This window comes from Pogona vitticeps, chromosome 7, assembly GCF_051106095.1.
Source record: "Pogona vitticeps strain Pit_001003342236 chromosome 7, PviZW2.1, whole genome shotgun sequence".
Taxonomy (NCBI): Eukaryota; Metazoa; Chordata; class Lepidosauria; order Squamata; family Agamidae; genus Pogona; species Pogona vitticeps.
Window position 1 is genome coordinate 17048584 of NC_135789.1, and position 26722 is coordinate 17075305.

The following is a 26722-nucleotide window of genomic DNA, read 5'->3' on the forward strand; positions in this document are numbered from 1 at the left end:
GACTGTCAAACCCACACACCGTCTGTGGCATTTAATGGAAAGGCAAGACTGTCAGGGTGAGGAGGAGAGACAGAGGAAAGGATAATATTGCACCAGAAACACGGAAGCAACAGCACAGAGTCTTACACAACCAACACCTGAGTCGACAGGAGAAAAACAGGGTGAGAATAACTAGGAACAGGATCCGGCCGGAAACCTCCTTCCCAGGGACGGGGGGAATGGATGAATAGCAGCCAAACACCTCCAATAAAGGGGTCTCTTCCTTCTTCTGATGGACATTTCAGCTGCAAATGTAACTTGACGGGGGTCTTTATTGGATGCCAAGCATGTATCTTCCCCTCCTTGGGCGATGAAATCGCTTCCAAAGTCCACCGCGGCCTGTTCCTCTTCCGCCCCCAAAAACGGCAAAACCGAGATATATTGTGCGATCGGAGAGCATACCTATGGGCGTTTTGGGGGCGCAGCTGCTCTGCGAATTCTAAGTCAGACGAACTTTGCAAGAGCTAAGCTGCACGGCGAACGTCAGCTCCCTCTGCAGGAAGGACGGGAAACCCTCAGGACAGTATCCAAGCCCCTGGTTTGTGCCGTCGCCCTCCCCTTGCAAAAACTCAGCCCCCTCCGGTGTTGCGTCCCAACAAAATAAGCTATGCAAGAGGAGAGCTGTTAGATCAGGAGAACAGATCTCAGCTGGACACTCGCACAGGCAAGAGCCGAAATGCCGACCAATTCTGGAGTGTTTTGCAAGACCTGAGCTCCCCCATCCATTCCTGCAGATAAGGTCTGCCAGGCGGAACGAAGAAGAGATCACCGCAAAAATTGGAAAGAGGTGCGGATCGGACGTTTCGAAAACAAAACCGGCCCCGTTATTGCTTGAAAACTGGAGAGAGAGGGAGGGGTGCCCCCTTAAAAGATTGCCCCAAAATATGAGGCTTTTTTCACCCAGACAATCATCACGCCAGACTCTTTGGATTTGGAAAATAAAAATAAAAATTTAGCCCCTTTGCCTGTCTCCCCAGCGTTTGGGTCCTGAGTTCAAATCACAGGGTCTGCATGGCCACCGGATAGAGTAAAGAGAGGTGTTCGGCCCCCTTGATGGGCAACTCCTGGGAGGTGTAGTGGTGGATGACCTCTGGGATGCTGTCGAACGGAGCGCTGTTCTGGCCCAGAACGAACTTGTTCTCCTTGGTCCTAGTGAATTTCATGTGCATAAACCCCTGGCTGCTCCTAAGGGAGAAAACAGAGGAGGCATCAGTCAGATCCAGCCGTGGATTTATCCCAAGAAGCACTGGGTTCCGTTTCACAGCAGAGGAAGCCCTGAAAAGATGCTAGTCCCCATGGTTTCACAAGCTTGCAAAAGGCAACAGCAAAACCAACACACACACACATACACACACACCAAGGAGTCCTAAAAACGAATGATCCTAAAGGCATCTCTCAGGAATGCCAGAAAGACAAACCAGGGGTCCCGGATCAAATCAAGCCTGAACAGTCTCTGGAGGTGAAAATAGCAAAACTGAGGCTGTCCTGGCATCATGAGGATTTTCCGGAGAATGGAATAATACAGGGAAAGGCAGCGAGCAGCAGGGAAAGAGGAAGACCAAATATGAAATGGACTAACTCCATAAAAGAAGCCACGACTTTTGAGCTTGCAAGAGCTGAGCCAGGCGGCAGATGGATGGGGCACCTTCGCCAGACACCCTAAAGTTGGAGATGGCTTGACAGCAAGAACCCCAAAGGTGTCCTAAAGATTAGTTAAAAGTCCTACTATGGATTAACCCTGTTGTTACTAAACCCTATCACTCTTTATTACAGAGAAATCTCTCTTTACTATGGTGGAGATATGCAACCAAGGTTTTTGGGAGAAGGTGCGCGGTCCTGCTGTCACGCGAGCCAACCCCAAGCGATGAATATTTCATTTGGCTCACGCAATGATCAGAGACCCCCGTGTCTGTGTGTGTGTGTTCCTGGCGTGCCTTCACTGTCTCTTGATTTCAGAACTCAATATAAAATATTCATCCCAGCACCAGGAGGTGAGAGAGGAGACAGCCCGGCTTTGCCTCAGCTGGTGTGCTCCAGGCCATCCCATAATGCCACGGACACCCTTGACTCTTTCCTGCCAAGCTTCTGGAACAGCGAGAGTTTGGCAACACTGGAAATAACTCATCTCTTCAAACAAAATCATCATCTTAGAACGGCAGAAGCTGGAAGGGACCCCCTTAAAGGATCATCCAGTCTCGCCCATCAAGTGGGGGATTCGAACTCCCAACCAATGACTCCCCAGGCAGAAACCTAAACCGCTGTGCTATACAGCCATTCCCAGAACGGCAGGGCTGGAAGGGACCCTGAAGACTGTGACAAACCCAGACCTACTGGGATATGTCACACAGTTACACTAAGCTGCCACCAACCATTCCCTGTAAGAAGTCACACAGACCAGGGATGGATTTTTAAACAATAAAAGAATAAGGTTTATTTAAATACACACAGGGAAAAATAAACAATCAGGTGAATAGGATAAAGTAACGTGGCTTATTCTCACTCATACATGCATACAGTTTGGCTCACCCAGAACCCTTAACTTGAAGCACAGACCCTGAACCTATCAGTTCTGGCTAACCAACAGACACCTGAACCTATCAGGTTGGTACTCTGACACACAGTAGTACCCTGTCTGACACACAGACTCCCACAACAGCTTCTTCTTCCCAGCTGCTGCTTCGTCACAACCCAGAGTCTCCCAGCGTCTCTCTCTCACCACACAGGCATCACATATTTATACAGTACAGCCCCTCCTCCTGATGTCCCGCCTTCCACTCTCCATAGGATGGAACTTTCCCTCCAAACCCATGACAGACAGGTAACATCAATGCTGTATGTAACACCTCCCCTCTTTATAAGTTGTTTTGTAGGGGGAAAGCTAACGTGCTTTTCACCAAAAAACAACCTGTATAAAATACACAACAACAGTTATACATACCATATTATACTCACTTATACTTACATTCTAAGTTAAACCATAGCAAATAGGCATTTAAACATTTACCATATACATTACATCCATTTACCTTTATTCATACAAACCAAATTCAAAACCAGGTACATTTAACTTTTTGTCATCATTATATACATATAGTCCATGTTCTTTCGCCGTCTTCATTCTTCAGGTCTTCTTGATAAGGCGTCAGCAACACAGTTCACTGACCCTCTGACCACCTTCACTTCAAAGTCATAGTCCTGTAGGTTTAAAGCCCACCTCATAAGTTTGCTATTGTGGGTTTTCATTGTCTTTAACCATTGCAATGGTGAATGGTCAGTACACAGAATAAAATGTCTTCCCCAGATGTAAGGCTTGGCCTTCTGGATCGCGTAGACTATGGCCAAACACTCCTTCTCCACGGTTGCCAAATGTCTCTCACCTTTTTGAAGTTTCCTACTCAGGTAGGACACTGGATGCTGGTCACCATTCTCATCCTCCTGGCACAGAACTGCTCCTACCCCGCTGTTAGACGCATCGGTGTAGATGATGAACTCCCGGTCGAAGTCTGGAGCACGCAGGACAGGATAGTTGATTAACGCCTCCTTTAACCTCTGGAACGCCGCCTCACAGTCGCTGGTCCACGGGATGCGGTCATCAGCCGTCTTCCTCGTCAGATCGGTCAGCGGAGCCGCAATCTCGCTAAACCTCGGGATGAACTTTCTGTAGTAGCCCACCAACCCAAGAAATGATTTGACTTTTTTCTTGGTGTTGGGTCTGGGCCAATCACGAACAGCTTCTATTTTGGCCTCCAGGGGTTTTATCATTCCTCCCCCTACCATGTGACCCAAGTATTTTATTTCTGGGCTACCCAGCTGACACTTGCTGGCCTTTACTGTTAGCCCTGCTGCACTTAACCTCTGCAGCACTAACTCCAGGTGTATCAGGTGATCTTCCCAGGTATTACTGAAGATCCCTATGTCGTCAATGTAGGCCACTGTAAAGTCACTGAGCCCTGCTAAGGTCTGGTCCATCAGCCTTTGGAATGTGGCTGGTGCATTTCTGAGACCAAAGCTCAGGACTCGAAACTCATAGAGACCAAAAGGGCTGCAAAAGGCAGTCTTTTCTTGATCCCTGGGATCAATTCTTAATTGCCAATATCCCTTTACCAGGTCCAATGATGAGATGAACCGACAACCCCCTATGGTTTCAATCAGGTTGTCTAGCCTGGGCATTGGGTAGGCATCAGGAGTGGTTACACGGTTTAATTTCCTGTAATCGACACAAAACCTAATGCTCCCATCAGGCTTGTCCACAAGGACTATCGGAGAGGACCAAGGACTAGAAGAGGGGACGATTATGTTCTCCCTAAGCATCTCGTCCAGCTCCTTCCGCACCTTGTCCCTATAGGGTCCCGTTACTCGGTATGGGGATACTGCCTGCGGGGGTGCATCCCCTGTATGGATCCGATGCATCACTCCCTTCACTATCCCCGGCTTGTTGGAAAACACCTGTTGATATTTGCTAAGCAGCATTTTTAGTTCTTGCTGCTGGTCTTGGGTGAGTGCAGGACTGATCTTTACCTCCTCTGGGTTGTATTTTACTTCCCCTCTACCCTCCCAGAAGGGTAATTCCGCTTCCTCACTCTCAGCTGCTTTTATCGCAAATAAAACCCTCTGTTCCCCTCTGTAGTAGGGTTTTAGGGCATTCACATGAACCACCCTCCTTGCTTGGTTCTCCTCCTGCTCTATTAGGTAGTTCAGGTCTGACATCTTGGAAATGACCCTATATGGTCCTGCCCATTTGAGCTGCAGTTTATTCTCTCTGCAGGGCCTAAGCCAAAGCACTTCCTCCCCTGGGTCAAAGTGCCTCTCTCTAGCTTTGTGGTCATACCATGTTTTCTGTCTGACCTTCTGAGCTTGCAGGTTTTCTGCTGCCAGCTCTAGATTTCGCTTTAGGTCATTCATCAAGGTGTCTATGTAAGTCACAACGTCTTGTGGGTCATCCTGGGTGATCTGCTCCCAATTTTGTTTGATCAAATCAAGGGGCCCTTTCACCCTTCTCCCGAATAAAAGTTCAAATGGACTGAACCCGGTACTGGCTTGTGGCACTGATCGATAAGCAAACAAAAGGGATTGCAGCTTCTGGTCCCAATTGTTTGGATTCTCTGCCAAGTAAGCCCTAATCATGCGCATTAGAGTCCCATTGAACTTCTCAGTTAACCCATTACTTTCAGGATGATAAGCAGTGGTTTCCTTGTGCTTAATTCCACAGATTTGCCATAAGCGTTTCATGAGCTTTGATGTGAACGATGCGCCCAAATCTGTGATTATCTCTGAGGCAAATCCCATCCTGGACATATACCCCACCAAAGCATCGGCCACTGTGTTAGTTTCAATGTTAGTCAAGGGTATGGCTTCAGGATACCTTGTGGCATGGTCCACAATTGTTAGAATGAACCTGTTCCCCCTCTTTGTGGCCTTGGGCAAAGGTCCCACAATATCCACCCCTATGCATTTGAACGGAGTGTCAATCACAGGCAAAGGGCACAACTTTGCTTTGGTCCTGTCGCGGTTATTCCCCTGCCTTTGACACACATCACATTGTTTACAGAACTCCCTGATCTGCTTCCCTATGTCAGGCCAGTAGAAATTCTGTGTGATTCTCTGCTGTGTTTTGTTCACTCCTAAGTGCGCAGCAAACATGTCAGAGTGCCCCCTTTGTAAGATCATGGGGCGATACTTTTCAGGTACCACCAGCTGACTTCTGATCCCATCTCCCCCTTTTGAGATATTCTTCAGGGTTTCTCTATATAAAATCCCCTTTTTCTCCAGAAATCTCACTGGGGTTTCAGGTGTTAGCTGGGCGTCAGTCACCTGTTCAAAACACTTTTGGAGAGTGGCGTCTGCCTTTTGCTCCTGTCCAAATCTGCTGTCTGTGGTTAAGGTTTCCACCACAGCTTCTGAACTTCCCTCTGCTTCCGTCTCTGGCTCATCATTACCCCCCTGAACTGTCCCTGTGGTGGCTTGTGAGCGTGTAATCACTAACACCCGTTTCACATGTTCAGCCAGGTCATTTCCCACGAGCACGGCTGCTGGCAGAGTCGATGAAATTGCTAGCCGCCAATCTCCCCTCCAGCCTTGAAAGTTGACAGGTACCTCTGCTACTGGCAGAGAGATTACCTGCCCCTCAATCCCTGCCACCTTCATGCTCTCATTTGGGATTATAAACTCCCTAGGGATGATATCTGGATGGCACAGGGTTACCTGGGAACAAGTGTCCCGCAGCCCCCTATACTGACGGTCAAGTATTCCTACGTCCACCCCGGCTGTCTCAAACAACTGAGAATCTGTTTTTATCAGCAAGCAGCGCTTTACCTCTACAAGAGGACCATTTTCCTCAGCCTGATCAGCAGAGGTAGCTGTTCCAGACTGAGTAGCCATGGCAACAGGCTCCCTCAGTGACACTGAGCCTTGCTCTTTCTGGACACAGAACACAGCTTTTGGCTTGGTCCCACTAGCATTCTGAGGCACCATTCCTTTTAGCTGCTTTAATTTCTCACACTCTGAGATTAGATGACCCTTTCCCTGACAGAAATAACATTTTCTGGTGTATTTTGATTCTCTCTCATCTTGTTTTGGTTTTCCCTCCAAAATCTGAGGTCTTGGTTTCATGTCTGAGGGCTTCCCTTCACCATGGGCCCCTCCCCCTTGCTGGCTTTTCCCTGGTCCCTGAGAGTACTTGCTGTAGGTTTCTTTGGGTTTACCCACAGATTTCCCCTCACCCAAGGGCTTTCTTATTTGGGAAATAAAATCTGCGATCTCTGCGGCTGCTGCCACAGATTTCGGTTTCCTTTCCCTCACCTGGAATTTCAATTCCCCCTGCAGGACTGAATAGAACTGTTCCAGTGCTATCAAGTCTTTAAGCTGCTCATAGGTCTCTGTCCCTTCCTGCGATAGCCATTTCTCAAGCAGCCTCACCAATTGGGCCCCCACTTGGGTAAAAGTCTGTTCTGGTTTTTTTGTGAGGGACCTGAATCTTTGTCTCAGCTGCTCTGCATTTATCCCATGTCTGGCAAACACCAGTTTTTTAAACTCTGCAAAATCTTTCATCAGTTCCTCAGGCATCTCGGCATAAACCTCAGCCAGGCTACCACTGATTAAAGATCGCATGATGGTCATCTTCTCAGTTTCCCTCACTGAGAAGTCCACAAACGCTCTTTCCACTAAGGAAAAGAACACCTCAGGACAATCTCCCTTGTGGTACACAGGGAATTTCTTCAGGTCAGCTTTAGACAGTTGGCCTCCCTCAGAATCCCTATTGTTATTATTGTTCTGGTTCATCAGTTCCAATTTTCTTAATTCAAACGCCATTCTTTCTTTTTCCAGAGCAATTTTCTCTCTCTCCCTCTCCCTCTCAAACGCCATTTTCTCTCTCTCCAATCTTTCTTCTCTTTCCCTTTCCTCCATTTCAAATTGCCTCATCCTCAGTTCATGCTGTTGGGCTATGAGCAATTTTCTAAGTTCTGGGTTCTGCTCTCCTGTGCTGTCACCCTGCACTGAGCCAAATTCATCCTCAGAACCTTGGTCAATCTGGGGGTCTTTCACGTCACTCATTTCTGCCATCTGGCTTCGAGTCAAGGGCATAATCCCCCCTCAGAACAGGCTGCTTTAAAAAGTCAAGCCTCAGAATAAAACGACCACTTTTTTCCTTTTTGCCTCAGAACCAGCTCTCCCTAGAGATTGCTGCTGTTCTTCAGCACTAACTTGCAACAGTATCAAGTCAGAGCCTACCCCCCTCTGCTGGGCCTCTCAGCTGGCAAGCTAGATCACTGTTACTATGCAGTTTTGCCTCAGCTTTTTTCCCGCCAAAACTAGGCTGCCTCAGAGCACCTTAATCTAAGTCTCCCCAGTTGGCACGTTCTTCTACTAGCGCACCTCCCCGTGAGGTACACCTAGAAGATTACCTACGCGCCTCAGACTGTCCCTGACTAGACCCCCCTTGCTCTGGGCACACCTGCCAAGGCTTTGCTGGACCGCTGGACAACTGGACCAGTCGTATCCCACACGCTGGACACCAATCAATGTGACAAACCCAGACCTACTGGGATATGTCACACAGTTACACTAAGCTGCCACCAACCATTCCCTGTAAGAAGTCACACAGACCAGGGATGGATTTTTAAACAATAAAAGAATAAGGTTTATTTAAATACACACAGGGAAAAATAAACAATCAGGTGAATAGGATAAAGTAACGTGGCTTATTCTCACTCATACATGCATACAGTTTGGCTCACCCAGAACCCTTAACTTGAAGCACAGACCCTGAACCTATCAGTTCTGGCTAACCAACAGACACCTGAACCTATCAGGTTGGTACTCTGACACACAGTAGTACCCTGTCTGACACACAGACTCCCACAACAGCTTCTTCTTCCCAGCTGCTGCTTCGTCACAACCCAGAGTCTCCCAGCGTCTCTCTCTCACCACACAGGCATCACATATTTATACAGTACAGCCCCTCCTCCTGATGTCCCGCCTTCCACTCTCCATAGGATGGAACTTTCCCTCCAAACCCATGACAGACAGGTAACATCAATGCTGTATGTAACAAAGACCATCAAGTCGAGCCCCTGTGAGGGTGGCACAGCGGGGATTCGAACGCCCAGGCCTTGGCTCTGAAGTCAGAAACTGAAACTCCTCAGCGATGTGCGGGGTGGACGGATCGGGCAGAATTGAGGGAAAAGAACTTTATTTCTGAATTTTGGGGCAGGGAGAGCAAATATATACAGGGGCTCAGCCTTTGAAGGGCTTATTGGATTCTTCTAGGGAACAATTTTTAAAAAATTCTCCCTCTCAGAGGCGATGATGAGATTTTCCCCCACCACCACCCTGCGGTTTAACGAGATGGAAATCAGAAACAAGCCACGTTCTGGCCACGTTTCTGCAATGCTGGAGTTTCATTCCTCCCACTGAGCTCCCACTCTGGAAACCTGTAGAGCAGTGGTCTCCAACCTTGGGCCTCCAGATGTTCTCCCAGAAGCCTTCACCACCACCTCTACTGGCCAGGATTTCTGGGAGTTGAAGTCCAAGAACATCAGGAGGCTCAAGGTTGGAGACCACTGCTGTAGAGGGAGGGCCGGGTCTATGCGGCCCTGTTGTTGCAGGCGGAGATCCACTCTGAACCACTTCGGATCTCATGGCTCCGTCTCGAAGGATCTTGTGATTTAACGGCTGGGAAGGCCACTCAGAAGCCGACGCTGCTCTAGATGGCGCTTGAGTGCTCATAACGGGGATCTCCATGTCCACCACCAACTACAAATCCCATGATTCCGTGACCAGTATCAATCCAGCTTAATCAGGGGCAGGAGAGTGCAGTTTTTAAGTTCTGATTCCAGTTCCACGGGGGCATTGGGAGTCCACTTCGGGTTTTCATGAGCCCTTTGCAAAAATTATCCAGGGTTCAGCACCTCGGAGAGGGGTTGAGGAAACTGGGCACACAGCTGGACAAGGTATGCACGGGGGGGGGGGCGGGGAGACTGAAATCAATGAATAAGGGAAAAGGCCAAGTCCAGAAGGAGGAGTCGGTGGCATCACCTTACCTGAGCGAAAGGGAGTAGTCGTTTCGGCTGGTTTCGCTGTTCCTCACCAAGTAGCTCCCTTCCTTGCAGAGGGTCAAAAGGGACTCAGTGTCGGCCCGGCTGATCGTGCCGTGAAACCAGCTGTTGGGGGTGAAAAACAAAAGAGTCGTTCACGGCCAACCCTCGCCTTTCGAGTTCGTAAACGTGGAAGGGACGTCGACGGCTGAATTCGAAACTATCTCTGAATTCTCAAGTCGGGAGGGTACCCCAGAGGCCATCAACTCAACCCCCCAGCTCCACTCAGGGAAAATCTTGAATTCAAGATGGTCTACGCCGGGATACCCTGTTGCACTCGGCCGCGCACCTGAGGTTGAGAGTTCGAGTCCCCCCACTGGGCCTCCTTGACAGGATCTGGACTTGTTGATCTATAGAGTTCCTTCCAGCTCTGCATTATTATTATTATTATTATTATTATTATTATTATTATTATTATTATTATTATTATTATTATTATTATTATTATTATTATTAAAGTCTACAAATCCCAGGATACACTAGGGATGAAGCTGTTAAAGGGGCATCGATCTTAATAACATAGACAAATCTTCAATTTTTTAAAAAAATAAAAGTATTATTATTATGTTATCCTCCGGCTGTCCCGCATTCTAGCAAAATAAATCTAATATGCCCAAGCCATTTTTCCAATGTTCATAACGGATAGAACACTCTCAGTATTGATTAGAAATAGGAACACTAATATTTCTTTTCTGTCCAAGCCACCCTCATAATCCATCATTGAGGTTTTCCTGTGTTTTGTCAAATATATCTATATCTATATATATATATTAATATATCGAAGCTTGCTCGTGCACTATTTCCCCAATAATTTCAGCTCAACAGCAACGCACGAGAAAAGCTGCAGGCGGGCAAAATAATTAGAACATCAACCATTCCTTGAGGGAAGTTGTCAGCAGGACAATAATAATGGTAATAATGAGTTTGGATCAGTTCAATACAACACAGTAAAATAAAATATGCTTTAAATTGGGCCTGAATGGGTGGGGAAAAAGCAGGTGGAGGTGAGAAAGAGGCCATTACTGAGTGATATTGCCCCAGAATGGAAAGGATTTATTTTCACTGACCAACACCCGTATTAACTAGGAATTAAATACGACTTCTGGTACAACATCTTTATTTTAACAGGCATCCCTCCCCTAAATCATGATCCTCTTAGAATTGCAGAGTTGGAAGGGAACTTATAGATCATCCAGTCCAGCCCCTGACAAGGAGGCCCCGTGGGGGGTTTCGAACTCCCAACCTCTGGCTCCACAGCCAGAGAACTAAACCATCCAGTTGTTCAAAGGTAGCTAAGAGAAGAGTTCTGTGTCACGCCAAAGCTCGCATCCCATACTGTCAGCTTTGATCAACCCTGAACGCCACCCTGACCTCCCCATCTGTGTGACTTTGGCTCTCCCAGCTCCATTGCTCCCGAAAAAACACACACAAATTATTCCCCCCCTGTGGAAAACCAGTGAACCCCGACATTGGGGAACGGATGTGCTTTGGGTCCAAACTTTACTTTGGCCCGAACTTTATGTGGAGCTGTCCGGGGTGCTGAGCCCTAATCCAAACGGCAGGCCAAGTGGGTTCAGGACCCTGAAGAGCTCCTTGTAAAAGGCCTCTCTGAGCCCAAACAAGGAACAGGGCCGCACTCACAAGCTCCTTGACCCACAGGCGCTTGGGGGGCAAAGCCGGCCCTGTGATTTCAACACACGGAGGAAAAAAACCCTACAAACCACTCTCAACAGTGAGAATAAAAACACAGCAGTAACATGTGATTTTTTTTAAAAAAAATCCATCCCTTTGGGAAACCTGGTGCACCTTGGAATCGGTTGTCCGACACAGGCAGCCCCTCACAAGATGCACTAAATCTCCTGCTCTATTTTTTTACACTTGGAAGGGACATCCCAAACACTCCAAAGAGCTCCAGATCTTTTATTTCCTCCCTGGGGGGTGGGTGCATGGGGGGGGGGTCCAAACTCACAGCCATTGTGTGTCTTCTTGTCATGACCCCTCCCTACAAGCCCTGAATCCCATTCTCCCAACAGGTTCGGCACCGGTAAAGTTCAGGCTACAACCCGGAATGGATCCAGAGACACACCCCTGAAGAAATCCAAAGGACCAGCTACCACTGCTTCTTCTACCTTTAACTAACTCATTCCCTACGTTCTTGCTTCCTTTAAGGCTTAGACTTCCCTTGAGTTTCATAGACCTCCGGCTCCTTTAACTGTCTCCACTCAGCTTCTTTCACTCTCCCTTGCTGGCCTTACATATAGGTTGGGAGTTCGAATCCTCCACCATGCCTCCTTGAGAGGAGCTGGACTCGATGATCCCTAAAGTCCGTTCCAGCTCTGCTGTTCTAAAACTATGGATTATAATTTACGCAGGTGTTCAGCCTTGCTGGCATTCGTCTTTTCCATTATTCTTGCACCACCCAGCCCTCAAGCTGGCCGCCGCAATCACTTACGCTTGATTTTCCAACGGGATTGAAGGGTCGATGCGCTCGGCGACAAGAAGGCTGGGCTCGGGACTCTGAGACCGGCCAAACTTGGATGTTGCGGCGAGCTGCTTTGGCGGACGCCAGCGCTCTTTAAGCGCGGAAGAGGTGTGCTCCCATTCCTGGGTGTCAAACTGGGCTGTGAGAAACGGAGGACAAAAAAGAGTGAGCACGAGAAAGATGCTGAGTAAGAGGCATCATTATTGTCCCTTTATTAACGAGAAGGCACACCTACGCACATGGAAAAGCTAGAAGCACACCAAAGGTGTGCCAGCGACAAATCCGTGTCCAACCCAGAAACCATAGGAATTTTATTTGCAACCTCGCATGCTGCCTGCGGTTTGTGTGGCTCTGGTATCTGTCAATCTCTCCAGCACTAACCAATCATTCTTTCCCACCTCAGAATTCCAAGAAAGCCCCGCCTCTCTGCTCAGTGTTTTTCCCCCTCTCTTTAACGTGTTGGAAACAATCACTCTGCTTGTTCGGTCGTTGCTAATCCGTTCACAACAGTTAAGCCTTGAAACATTTTTTTCTCTTTCACCTATCAATGTCTCAGAGTTCCTGAGACCTTTAGGGCCATCGAGTGAGAAAGGGATGGACTATCTGGGGAAACTGTAGGCTATTCTTCTCTCTTGAGGCTTTGTACTTCTGCTGTGTAGCCAAAAACACACACACAAATACACACACAAACATAAAGGATTTTATCAGAAATTCCAAACTCTACAACAGAAATGAGGGATGTGACAAACAAATGGTGTAAAAGAAAGAGGAGTGGAGGAAAGAGTAAAGAGAACAACAGGGAAAGGGTGTCACAGACAGACTTTGGGAAGTTATGTCAAGTTACAAAAAGTAATTTTGTTACTGTAAAATATCAGAAATTTTACTTTCTTGAATCCCCCAGTCTATGTATGTAGTAGCCACAGAGTCTGGCTGATTCTGGAAGCTACCAACTCAATATATATATATATATTTCTCCACCACCAAGTTACACAGAAGTTACACTTTACACACACCCTTACTGTAACTAACTACTAGTTACTTTTCGTTGCTTTTTAGCCCTTTTTATAAATCCCTGAAGGTGGATAAAAGAATGCCATAGAAGCTTGGAAAACCTTGCACATTTTCCCTGCACAGCCTTAAAAAGTAACTAGAAAAGCTGTCTTTTTTTTTTTTAAGCCAAGTTACTTGTAACTTATTCTTTCCAACCTGACCACAGGGTAATGAGAAACAGAAAAAAAGAAAATCACAGATGTGCAAAAGGGCCTTTGAGGAAATCCTGACTTCGTAGTGTATGGTTTGAGGAGGAGGAGAGTCTGGCTCCCCAGAACTGGCTGGACTACAACTCCCATCAGCCTTTACTCACTGGGCAAGTGGTGAAGGAGAATGAGGACTGGCATGCAGAAGATCTGGAGGGCTGCAAGCTGCCCGACTCAGATGTAAGGAAGGCAACCAGCTTAAGCTACCCCTGTTCAATTCCTGTCTGTCACAATAGGCTGCCACCTTAAGCCACCCCTGATGAACTCCTGCCTGTTGTGTCTCATTTTCTATCTATATACTGGCTACAACCCTGACATTGCCTATATATGGAAGGCAAGAAAGCACAGCTCCAAGCAAGGTGAACGGAAGATGTCATTCATCCCGTGGGCCTGATCCGGCCCGCTGGGAGGCCTGATCTGGCTTGTGCTAACTTCCAGAAAGAAGAGGGAGAGAGGAGGAAAATTGGGGCATTACAGTTTTTAAAAAAGATGTCACCTGCTGGATTTAGGCCTTCTTCCTCACTCCCTGCGAGTTCTCCTACTGGCGGTGGCCAAGGCAAAACGTTTGACTCCTTAACGTCTACTGCAGTGGGAAGGGGGTATTATGGGGCAGGAAAAGTTATGGGGAGGGGAAAGGAGGTGGAGGGAAACATCACGAGGAACCGGAAGGGCGGGGAGGAGATGGAAGAGCAAGAAAGGGGAGACAAAAACCAACATGGTAAAAAAAGAGGAAAGATTTAACGGCAGACGGACAGAGAAAGAGACAAAGGAAAGACAGACGACGTTCCTCCCAGACAACCCCTTCCAACGTTCCCTTAAAGCAAGAGATAAAACAAGCAGGATCTGGACCACCGATTATCCCAGATCATCCCACTCTATTATCCCCTCTCCCCATATATCCTCTCCCCCACCCGCACAGGATAAATAGGTAAAGGGAAAAGAATAGGGGCGGGACTTGAATGTTCGTTGAACATTATTAACGTGTGCATCCTTTGAGCTTAAGTGAGCGCTGTGTCACTATGCTGCGCAAGGGAAGTGTCATAGCGCTGCAGCACTGTAGCGCTACACTATTTCTTTATCTGAAAGGACGTCCAAGTTTTCAGAGCAAAGCTGTATTTTTTTCTTTAAAAACCAAAGGTGTTTTTGGTATTTAAATGATTGCGGGGAGGGAGTTAGGCACTATAAAAACAAATAATTTTAAGATAGCCAATGGGAATGCCAAGAGAAAAAAGCAGACTGTGTAAGGTGATGCTGGTCTTAACCTGGTGACAGACATTGGTAAAGAATACACGGGTACAAAATGGATATTTGGGTCCCAAACTATTCAGACCCCCTTCGTTTTTCTAATCTTTCTTCATTTTCTCCCATCCCGCTTGGGAACCCATCACCCACAGCTGGGCACAGTCAACTGTGAGGGATGATGGGATATAAAAATATATACCAGTGGGGGAAAGGCCGGGAGCAGAAGTTTCCCAGATATTCAGCACTCAGGTAACTCAGGACCTCAGACAGAGAAGGGAATAACTTCCTCCACAGAAATCAGAGTCTTGAGCCTCCATGTGGTCCCTGCAACACGCATGCCATTACTTGAAAAGCTGGCTTCTTTATTTATTTGTCTGTTTTAACCAAGTTTCTAGTCCTGATTCTAAATCATGTTTGGGGAAAGATCAAGATTTTCCTGTTTGCATCCGCCTCTCATCTCATTATCTCGTCAAGGCACGTTCCACCCCGAGAGCAGAATCCGGACGGGGTTTCTTGCAAAGCCCAGCCACTTCTGCCCTCTTGAGCACGCTGCCTGAGCATGTCTGTGCATGCACAGTTGAGGTCTTAGAAAGCAATTTCTTCTCCACCAAGCTTAGCCTTAAGATATCGGGATTTTGCATTGATCTTGGCATCATCCTGCCACGGTGCAAAATGCAAAGGAATCACCCGGAACGAGGCTGTCCTTGTCGACAGGCAGATGATGATAAGGGGGAGTTGTGGAGCCCCCCCCCCCGTCTCCAATTCTTTTATAAGATCAACCTTTCAGCTGCTGGCTCAATGCTGCAACCCCTTTTTGGCTTCCCCCCTCACCTTTATTAACTGGTGTTTATGCTTCTTTGAACAGCCGCTTTGAACAAAATCGATCATCGCCAGGCGTGATAAAGGCCGCACGGTGAGAAAAAGGGGGTGTGCAGACTGGGCCGAGGGGAAAAGATAACAGGGAGAGCGCAAGATAAAAATAACGGGAGGAGCCTTCCATGGAAAGCTTTTGAAGCACAGTAGGGGAGGTGGGCTTGTGGAGTTTCTCAGCTCAAAGACACTGGAGAGGATTTATTTGTTCATGTATATGGGATGTCTTCATCCTATTTTTTTCTGAAATCAATGCAGCCTCCATGGCTCTTCAACCAACAATATCCTGCAAAGTAGATCCACTCTGAAGGAAATCATCCCTGAGCACTCACTGGAAGGACAGATCCTGAAGCTGAGGCTCCAGTACTTTGGCCATCTCATGAGAAGAGAAGACTCCCTGGAAAAGACCTTGATGTTGGGAAAATGTGAAGGCAGGAGGAAAAGGGGACGACAAAGGATGAGGTGGCTCGACAGGGTCATCGAAGCGACCAATGTGACTTTGACCCAACTCCAGGAGGCAGTGGAAGACAGGAGGGCCTGACGGGCTCTGATCCAGGGGGTCACAAACAATCGGACACGGCTTAACAACTAAACAACAACAACAAAAGACCAAGCGAGGGCAGGGAGTGACCAGTCCAAGGTCCGAGCCCCAAGCTTTAACTACCACACTGGCAACGTTGGGCAGTTGCTGGAGAGGTAGACCAACCAGCCACCATTCAGAGCAGTTGAGCAAATATCTATGAGGAAGGGCTTAAAGGCCTCGGGATCTGTTTATCCTGGACGGGAGAGGATTAACTGGGGGGGATCATATCAACCTAAAGGGAGATCGCAGCCAAGATATCATAAGAAGACTGAGACTCGGAAAGGCAGCAATGAAGGAAGTGGAGAAGATTCTCAACTGTAAGAATGTGTCGCTGGATACCAAGGCGAACACCGTCCAGATAATGACGATAATCCCCAGTTATTACGTACGGGTGTGAATTGTGGAAAAGTCATGAAAGCTAACCGGGGGTGGGGGGGGGATCAGATTTGTTCATAATATGGTGCTGGAGGATATATGCTGAAAGACAGACAAGTGGGTCCCAACCTAAATCAAGCCTGAACTCAGCTCTAAAAGCAAAAATGATCAAACTGCAGCTGTCGGGCACATATAAGATCTTTAAGTCAGTCATATTTTCTCTTCCCAAATTGTCTTACAAGATGGTTGTGAGATTCATCTCAGTTGCTTTTCCCCTGGAAGTCAGGGAGTCCTGTCTGATGTTGGGCTCTTGTGTCTTGAGGACATCATGAGAAGGCAAGATTGTCATGCTAAGAAGAGTGGAAGGCAGCGGGAATAGAGAAAGATCGGACATAAGACTGACTCCATAAAGGACACCACGGCCTAGACTAGAGTTTGCAAGATTCACTAAAAATATAAGATACAGAGATGAGGGGGAAACCGCATGCTGTGACAAGCAGACACTTTTTGCTGCTTGAAAGAGCACCACTTCAACATACACGATAAGCTCCTTGCTTGGCCTTTGTACAGCTTTGCAGAAAACATAACAAACAGAGTTTATCTCTGCTACATAGTGGGACTGTTTCAGCAAATTTATCTCCGCTACATAGCAGGACTGTTTCAGCGACATGCGTCCATCTTAAGGAATAATGGGATTTGTAGTTTTGAGGGACTATGAATGCTCTGCATTTCAGGCCAGTAGTTCTACTTCAAAGCATGCAAAATACTTACCAGCAAAAGCCCGAGAAATGTGATTTTTCTTCCATTCCCAAGGCTGATCGTATTCGTCCGCCGGCCGCTCGTCGTCCTGGGGGAGGCGGCTTTCCCGGGGTTTCTCGGCCGACGGGCCCTCCGGGTCAGCCTCGGGTTCTTTCTCCTCGTACGGGGTGTCGTAGAGCTGGAGACCAATCCTGGATTTCTTCACCCGTCGGTCGTCCCAGTTGCTTTTGCTTTGGAAATCTGGAAGTCAGTGGATTGTGGAGGGGAGGCTCCATCAAAAGTGAAACCAAAACAGAACAACAAAGCCTATGTGGTGTAGCTTGTCGAGCAGGAGTTTAGTAACACCAAGATCCTAGTCCTGATTGAGTCCCTGAAGTCTCTCTCTGTTTCACTCTCACTTATCTCTCAATTAACAATGCAGTGGGAAAGAAGAGTTTGAGGTCCTTTTTTCTTTGAAGATGATGGGTCCTGTTGTCTCTCACACACATGGTACAGCCTGAATGAGGCCTTCCCAGTCTTTTGCGCTATTTTATACACTTTGAATAGAACTAAATATATTACTCAGCTTCTGGCATTTCGGTTGCCCTGCCTTTTCTGATTTCAAACAGAACTCGACATCCATAGGGACCAGGAACTTACAGTACATGTCTGATGCCGCATCAGCCTTTAAAACCCGCAGGCCAGAGGAAGACATGGCTGGTACCACAGACAGCTCCAATTTCCAACAACTATCAAGCTCTGAACAACAAATTAGACATTAAGGGAAATATATATTCCCTGGGATTAGTTCATTTTTTTCCTTCCAAAATACAATTTTCCTCAGAGATATGAAGTGTGGGCAATCAGATACACAAATGATGCCCCGTGCTTCATTTCCTACGACCAACTGCAATCGGAAGCATGCTAAGTATAAGATAACAGAGGTGAGGGAAAAAGAACTTGGTGTGACAGACAGACCCTTTTTGGCCCTTGAGGGAGCACCACTTCAACGTACATTCTAAGTGCCTTCTCTAATTTAACTGTACCTTCAGCCGAGAACTGAGCTTTCTTTAGGGTGAGTGACCATTGCACACTGCCTGCACCCTTTTAGGTCCGAGGGGAAGAAATTGGGGGGGGGGAACCCTCCTGTGGACCACATGCGGCTCAATTCATTGCAAACTGAACCCCTCTCACTCACTCACCGGCCACCACCTTCTGAGCATCGTAGGGTTCCATGTATCCATTGTTCTCCACATCAACGGCCTCCTCAGTCTCTTCGTTAGGCTGCCGGTGGGCGTCAAAGGGATCCGAGTACTCGCTCTCCCCCGGGGCCTGTGGCAAAGGAAATATTTGAATCTATTAAAAACACTTGTATCAAATCAAGCCTGACCTCTCTCTGGAGTCAAGAAATGATGAAATTCAAGCTGTCCTCCTTTGGGCACCTCATGCAAAGGATCCCTGGAAGAGACCATCATTCTGGGAAAAGCTGAGGGGCAGCAGGGAAAGAGGAAACCCTAATGTGAGATGGACCAGCTCGCTAAAGGAAGCCACGACTTCTGAGTGTGCAAGAATCGAGCAAGGCTGCTCCAGATGGGATTTTTCTGGAGGCCTGTCATTCATAAGGTTGGTAGACATCAGAGTCAACATGCAGGCAGCCAACGGTAACTGTTTGTTCATGCGAACAACCCCTGTGAATTCAGATAGAATCTGCCACCGCAGGCGGCTTTTTGCCCGACGTGAGAAAGGTTAAAAGGCTTTCTCTCCCCCACCCCTTTCTCGCTCATCAGACTAGCTTTGTCTCCCAGGAGAGCTGTCCTCCTCCTTTTCTGCCTCTCCAAACGCCACTCCATCCTTATTTCCGCTTAATTGCTGTTGTTTCCCCAAACGGGGTCCCTCTCCGACGGCGCATTAGACGCTCTCCAGCAGTCTGCAGAGGGAAAGGGGCGGGCTGGAAATGCTTCGAGAACCCGCAGGAAAGAAAAAAGAAAAAAAAGAAGAGCCCGGCTTATGGAAATCGGCGATCGGCTTCTCCATGAAGCAATTACCCCCATCCTCTCCTCTGTGCGTGACAAGTGGGCGCCGCGGAAAGGGGCTTCGTTGAAGGACGTGAGAGGCCCTTCTCCATCACAACCCCAGACGTGACCATCTTGAAGTGGGTTCGGGAGCACGGAGGTACGCTCGTCTCTTGAATCCGGACCGGGGCCTCTCACAAGGCAGAGAGAGAGGCAAGGGCCTCAGTCATCGCATGTTGTGGGGGCGGCAATTCAACCCAAGTTACCCCAACCAGTGCAGGCAGCTGAGTCGGATGATCCGGGGACCTCAAAACTCGGAAGCACTAAGTTCATTTCAGCACCTCGGGTAAGTTCTTAAAATTTGGCCTAGAGCTACCAGGAATTTGCCTGTATTTGGATTTCCGTGGACCACCGTGGCTCTCTCTCCTCCCTAAACAACCCATTTCGGGCCACGTGGTTGTTCCTGTTAACACGACTCAGGCAAGAGATGGTGAAGGGTTCGCCACGTGACCCGAACCCAAGACATTGGGTCACTATTCCCGTCCCTATCTCTGTGTTTTTCAAAACGAACATGATGTTCTGTTTAGCCAGTCTCGATAGGGCGTGGGAGGGTATGGGGTGGCCCTCCAGATGTTGTCGGACGCCAACTCTCATCATCCCTCACTGCCAGCCACGCTGAGGGCAGCCAGGGTCCCAAAACATCCCAATCTTGATTTCCATGCTGGTCAAACAAGCCAAGATAGAATCAACAAGTACGTATCATTTGCTCACAGTAAGCCAGGATTCCTGCCAAATCCAGGCTTACTGTTATATATAAATGAAACCCTAAACCACGATTAGGCAGCAATCCTAGCTTAGTGTCCCACGTCAATGAGCCTCATAATTAGTTACAAGCGCATAACACACTGCCCTTTGGAAAGCTGAAGGCGAGACCTGAAATTTGGAAGACTTCTTCAACATTATTCAACGTTCTGTGTCCAAAACAGCATTTGTTTCCCCAAATGTTCAACCTCTGGGGTTTGTGAGAACATTTGGGAATGTTACAAGATGGCTGCCAGAGGAAGGAGGGCCAGCATGCTCATTGACAAGGACCAAAAAAAAAAAAAATCTCTACCAAAACTCATATTATAAACCTCGAGCCTTTCTCTGAATGTTTTGGCCCACTGTGCTGGTTCTTGGCTTCACGGCCCAGAGACCCCTCACGACCCAGCTGGAATTGGCATTTCCGCCTCCCAGGCCTGGCACTCTGCCAGCCCCGTGCCACACGTCCAGGGTTGACCAGACGAGTCGAAAGGAAACGAGGAAGAACCAAGGGTTTCTGTGTCTTCCAAACAAACTCATGTTTGTTTGCAGAAATTGCTTGGGGATTTTTAAAAGGAACACATGTACACACCCACCCTTCCTCGGTTCTTTCCAGCATTCACACATTTATAGACTCAGTCTGGGGCTGAGAGGAGGGAGGGAGGAACCGATGAGGAATAGAAGGAAGGAAGGAGCTGATGATGAATAGAAGGAAGGAAGGAGCTGATGATGAATAGAAGGAATGAAGAAAGGAGCTGATGATGAATAGAAGGAAGGAGCTGGTGATGAATAGAAGGAAGGAGCTGATGATGAATAGAAGGAAGGAACTGATGATGAATAGAAGGAAGGAAGGAAGGAAGGAAGGAAGGAAGGAAGGAAGAAGCTGGTGATGAATAGAAGGAAGGAAGAAAGGAGCTGATGATGAATAGAAGGAAGGAGCTGGTGATGAATAGAAGGAAGGAGCTGATGATGAATAGAAGGAAGGAACTGATGATGAATAGAAGGAAGGAAGGAAGGAAGGAAGGAAGGAAGGAAGGAAGGAAGGAAGGAAGGAAGGAAGGAAGGAAGGAAGGAAGGAAGGAAGGAAGGAAGGAAGGAAGGAAGGAAGGAAGGAAGGAAGGAAGGAAGGAAGGAAGGAAGGAAGGAAGGAAGAAGCTGGTGATGAATAGAAGGAAGGAAGAAGCTGGTGATGAATAGAAGGAAGAAAGGAGCTGATGATGAAGAGAAGGAAGGAAGGAAGGAAGGAAGGAAGGAAGGAAGGAGCTGATGATGAAGAGAAGGAAGGAAGGAAGGAGCTGGTGATTAATAGAAGGAAGGAAGGAAGGAAGGAAGGAAGAAAGGAAGGGAGGAGCTGATGATGAATAGAAGGAAGGAAGGAAGGAAGGAAGGAAGGAAGGAAGGAAGGAAGGAGCTGATGATGAATAGAAGGAAGGAAAGAAGGAAGGGAGGGAGGGAGGGAGCAAGGAAGTAGCTGATGATGAATAGAAGGAAGGAGCTGGTGATGAATAGAAGGAAGGAAGGAAGGAAGGAGCTGATGATGAATAGAAGGAAGGAAGGAAGGAAGGAAGGAAGGAAGGAAGGAAGGAAGGGAGGGAGGGAGGAGCTGATGATGAATAGAAGGAAGGAAAGAAGGAAGGGAGGGAGGGAGGGAGCAAGGAAGGAGCTGATGATGAATAGAAGGAAGGAGCTGGTGATGAATAGAAGGAAGGAAGGAAGGAAGGAGCTGATAATGAATAGAAGGAAGGAAGGAAGGAAGGAAGGAAGGAAGGAAGGAAGGAAGGAAGGGAGGGAGGGAGGGAGGGAGGGAGGGAGGGAGGAGCTGATGATGAATAGAAGGAAGGAAGGAAGGAAGGAAGGAAGGAAGGAAGGAAGGAAGGAGCTGATGATGAATAGAAGGAAGGAGCTGGTGATGAATAGAAGGAAGGAAGGAAGGAGGGAAGGAAGGAAGGAGCTGATGATGAATAGAAGGAAGGAAGGGAGGGAGGGAGGGAGGGAGGGAGCAAGGAAGGAGCTGATGATGAATAGAAGGAAGGAGCTGGTAATGAATAGAAGGAAGGAAGGAAGGAGCTGATGATGAATAGAAGGAAGGAAGGAAGGAAGGAAGGAAGGAAGGAAGGAAGGAGCTGATGATGAATAGAAGGAAGGAGCTGGTAATGAATAGAAGGAAGGAAGGAAGGAAGGAGCTGATGATGCATAGAAGGAAGGAAGGAAGGAAGGAAGGGAGGGAGGGAGCAAGGAAGGAGCTGATGATGAATAGAAGGAAGGAGCTGGTGATGAATAGAAGGAAGGAAGGAAGGAGGGAGGGAAGGAAGGAAGGAAGGAGCTGATGATGAATAGAAGGAAGGAACTGATGATGAATAGAAGGAAGGAAGGAGGGAAGGAAGGAAGGAAGGAAGGAAGGAGCTGATGATGAATAGAAGGAAGGAAGGAAGAAAGGAAGGGAGGGAGGGAGCAAGGAAGGAGCTGATGATGAATAGAAGGAAGGAGCTGGTGATGAATAGAAGGAAGGAAGGAAGGAAGGAAGGAAGGGAGGGAGGGAGGGGGGAGGGAGCAAGGAAGGAGCTGATGATGAATAGAAGGAAGGAAGGAAGGAAGGGAGGGAGGGAGCAAGGAAGGAGCTGATGATGAATAGAAGGAAGGAAGGAAGGAGGGAAGGAAGGAAGGAAGGAAGGAAGGAGCTGATGATGAATAGAAGGAAGGAAGGAAGGGAGGGAGGGAGGGAGCAAGGAAGGAGCTGATGATGAATAGAAGGAAGGAAGGAAGGAAGGGAGCAAGGAAGGAGCTGATGATGAATAGAAGGAAGGAGCTGGTAATGAATAGAAGGAAGGAAGGAAGGAAGGAAGGAAGGAGGGAAGGAAGGAAGGAAGGAAGAAGCTGGTGATGAATAGAAGGAAGGAAGAAAGGAAGGAAGGAGGGAAGGAAGGAAGGAAGGAAGAAGCTGGTGATGAATAGAAGGAAGGAAAGATGAGAAGGAAGGTGGAAGAGTTAAAAAAAAAGGAAAGGGAAAGTGGAAGAAAGAGAGAGGTGTACCAGGGACATGTGAGGAGAAGGTACAACTAGAACCTGTGATCTGGTTATCTGGGGTGTAAAATTCTCTGCCAGGCCTTCGCTTCTGCCGACAGGGGAGGAAAGTGGACAGAGTTCTAAGGAAGAGAGAGCAGAGGAATCGGTGTGTGAAAATCCCTCTAGGGCAATTAACACCTCCGTGTGGATCCGTGCAATGGAAAAAAGGAAAGAGTGAGAGAGTGAGGAAAAGGAGGGGAGGAAGCAGCCAATCTGAAAGAGTTTGGGGGAAATGGTATCAACACCTTGGTTTAATTGGCAATTTCTCTGCTTCCCGCAGTCCTGGATATGACACCTCCGTCTCTTTCTGTATAAGGTCAGGGGAAGAACATTGCCCTTTCCAAACTACACCTGAGCCACAGGAAGGATCAGAAAATCTCTGGATGGGTGTGTGTGTGTGTGCACGCGCGTATGCACAGCAAAGCCAGGTCAATCCTGGTTAAACCCTTGATCTCAACCTGGGCCTGACCTCCATGGGAGGAACGGGGGACAACGTTTCTTTTATTTTCATTTTTTCTCCCAAACCCATGCAAAACATAACTTACAGGACACACACTAGACTCTTTGTAATGGTGTGAAAATGCTGTAGCGCTCCAGTGCAATGCGAGGTCTTCTGCAGATGGAAATCATGCCACAGGAGCTGATGATGGAAGGAAGGAAGGAATAGCTGGATGGATGGAAGGAAGGAAGGAAGGAAGGAAGGAAGGAATAGCTGGATGAATGGATGGATGGATGGATGGATGGATGGATGGATGGATGGATGGATGGATGGAATAGCTGGATGGAATGATGGGAGGAAGGAATAGATGGGGATGGAATGATGGGAGGAAGGAAGGAAGGAATAGATGGATGGAATGATGGGAGGAAGGAAGGAAGGAAGGAATAGATGGATGGAAGGAAGGAAGGAATAGATGGATGGATGGAAGGAAGGAAGGAAGGAATAGATGGATGGAAAGATGGAAGAAAGGAAAGAGGGAATAGGATGGAAGGAAGGAAGGAATAGCTGGATGGAATGATGGGAAGGAGGAATAGATGGGGATGGAATGATGGGAGGAAGGAAGGAAGGAAGGAATAGATGGATGGAATGATGGGAGGAAGGAATTGATGAAAAATAAAAGACCCTTCTGTCTGCTCGGGAATCGCTCAAGCATGGTCCCAAAAGGCGGAAGACCTACAGCCGGAGCAAAACGGTCCATCTTGAGTATGGAATGGGTTCAAACTACTACGCCTCCCCCCGTGCATCATGTGATCACCAGGAAATAGATCTCACCAGGCTGATCCATCAGCAGTCCAAATGGCCATCTATTTCCCAGGACGATCCCGCCCTTAGTTTGCATTTCTGGCATGAACTTTCCAGATTTTTCTGGTTTTTTTCAAGTCTTCAGATTTCACTGCACTGTTTCTCCAGATGAACAAACCAAGGGATAAGCCATTAAGCTAAAAAAAAAGTATGGAAGGGGGCACCTGGAAAAAGAGAGAGCAACGCCCCACTTCAGAAGGTGCTTATAGCGTGAAACGTCAGCACCAGAGCTATGAAAATTCCCCTTGCAGCTCCCGGATGCTTTCATGAGGACTAGAACCCCAGCCTGGTGAGGCAACGGAGCACCCGGCAGCTGAGACAGGGGGGGTCAGGCGCTTGATTCCCCACAATGCTTCCCAACCTGTGTGGTGTTGGGCAAGTTGCAAAAAAGAGGGGGTTCCTGCCAGAGTAAAATGCACCTGTATTTTTACAACACCTGAAGAAGGGAATGGTGAACCACTTCTAAAGGATGCTTAGAAACCTCTGGAAAGGATAGCCAGAGGTCCGAATCCATCTGACGGCACATAATCATTAGTAATTAGACCCACGAAAAAGACATCATCCTACACACTGTCCCAAAGCTTGATCTCTCCTATAATAAGAAGTGTTCCAAGGACTTCTGTGCCTCCATAAACCTCATGGGTACCACCCAGTTGCTCGTTTTTCTAATCGTATCCATGCGCTTGAGCATCGCCGGATATTGCTCACACGAATCACACAGCCCCTGACCTGCCTTTGGACAGACCTAGAAAACATTCAGTTCCATTATCCAAACTCGTTGCTTTCAACCCCTTTTCCTGTGCCATCTCTTTCTCAAAAGCCATCCTGACTTCATGAGGGCCAGGAACTTAGCCTCTGGTTTAACAGTTCCATGCATGGATTAGTGGATTGCACTGTGTGCACTCAAATACTGACTAGGATGTTGGCTTTAATGTTTTTTTGGGGGGGAGAAACCCTCTCAGTGTGACCGGGCTTCCATAGGACAAGTGCAAAAGCATGGCTGGTCCTGCGGAACTCCCCACCACAGTGTCTGACAATGGTTTTTTTTTTTTTTTTTAAATCAGGGCTTATTTTAGGAGCCTTACCTGATCCGGTTGGGTCAACCCTTCTTCGGCAGCCAAGAGGGCTTTACTCCTGTTCAAGTCGGACGCGTCCACTTTGATCAGCCGGTGTTTGGGCGAGCTGTACTTCCCGTCCAGACTGACGCTGGGGGTCACCCCTTTGCTCGGGGACCCTGCCGGGTCGGCCTCGGGCTTGGTGGCCTCACCATCCTCGTAGGGGTCTTCGAAGTCCAGCGATTTCTGTGCCCGATAAGCCTTGAGGATCTCGCTCTCGGTGTAATCGGGCTTGGGGGGCTGTGGCGGAGATCTCTTGGCCCCAAAACTCAGGTAATCTTTCAACCACTTGGCCATCGGTTCCGTTCGCCCGACGGCCGGGGCTGGCCAATCCCTCCCCTCAAGCCGAGTTCGAGAGAGGGCGAAAAAAAAGGACCAGACCCTCAAACGGAAATGAGGGAATCCTTCATGGTGCAACGGGATTTATAATCCAAATTACGAACAGTCTGTCTTTTCCTTTCCCTGTGCCTGCCGTGAAGAGAAAAGGGGACAGAAAATGAGAAATAATCGGGCTTGCTTCCTCCAAGGATACGCTCCCGGGCTGGAAAGCTTGTTTGATTTCCTTTAACCCGGCGTCCTCTGCCCCGGGAGGACGTCCGACGGGGTTTGCACCATCGGAGAGGCAGAGGAAAAAGAGATTAAACATTACCTCAGCTGGTATGACACACGGGCTCGCGAAATGAATTACTCAGATCCCGAGTAATAGGTGCACCAGGTGGGCGGGAAGCTCTGGCGCTGAACCGCAAGCAGCCGCTTCAAAGGCTGACCTACAAAGCAGAATGCCTTGCGTTCGAATCCCGGGACAGCAGATCACAGGAAACCTTCCTCTCTTCCCCCCCCCCCATGCAGCCACCCCCAGGAGGGTCATGAACCCCGGCCAACCTTGCTAGGCTGTGGTCGAGAATACGGAGGTCACAAACTTGGATGTAGGGGGAGAAGTCGTGCCCTGGGCCCGCCCTAAAGGGTCGTCGTACAGAGAAATCCTCACAAGCATCTTGGGTCAATCTTCCAAGATCTACCAGGCGTTAAATCTTCTGGTAGCCGCCCAGACTAGTAGCTTGGGTGGGATACAAATAAACAAACAAATAAATATTCTTTTTTGCCAGCTTTCAGGGGTCCCTACCCCACTCGCCCTATGCAACAGCTTATCTGAAGCACTTTGAACAGCGTACCAACACCTACTACCATCACCGTCATCATCATCATCATCCTACCAGAAGTTCAAGGCACCACCAAAACCCTCTCCTTGTGCA

At 48.1% G+C, this 26722-nt stretch overlaps 2 protein-coding genes across 5 annotated transcripts in view; both read right to left on the minus strand.

Moving 5' to 3' along the window:
- Nucleotides 1-25766, minus strand: SHD (Src homology 2 domain containing transforming protein D). Of its 2 annotated transcripts, XM_072978149.2 has the most exons (7): nt 25440-25766; nt 18381-18510; nt 17212-17439; nt 13867-13953; nt 12085-12253; nt 9579-9698; nt 1-1224 (listed from the first exon to the last, which is right to left on the minus strand). In XM_072978149.2, the coding sequence occupies exons 1-7, from the start codon at nt 25764-25766 to the stop codon at nt 1038-1040; spliced, it is 1248 nt and encodes a 415-aa protein (XP_072834250.2). In that variant the 3' UTR covers nt 1-1037. The 2 variants fall into 2 exon arrangements, with proteins under 2 accessions (XP_072834250.2, XP_072834251.2); XM_072978150.2 differs by lacking the exon at nt 13867-13953.
- YJU2 (YJU2 splicing factor homolog) overlaps nt 25705-26722 on the minus strand; it is a 25269-nt gene continuing 24251 nt past the window's right edge. Inside the window, exons 9-10 of one of the 3 annotated variants that reach the window (XM_078378862.1) lie at nt 26119-26236; nt 25705-25931 (exon numbers count right to left, since the gene is read on the minus strand). In XM_078378862.1, coding sequence (XP_078234988.1) covers nt 26158-26236 — 79 coding nt within the window. In that variant the 3' untranslated portion in view covers nt 25705-25931; nt 26119-26157. Of the gene's footprint in view, nt 25938-26118; nt 26237-26360; nt 26527-26722 lie in introns of those variants that run through there. The other 2 variants (XM_072978153.2, XM_072978156.2) reach the window with 2 other exon arrangements.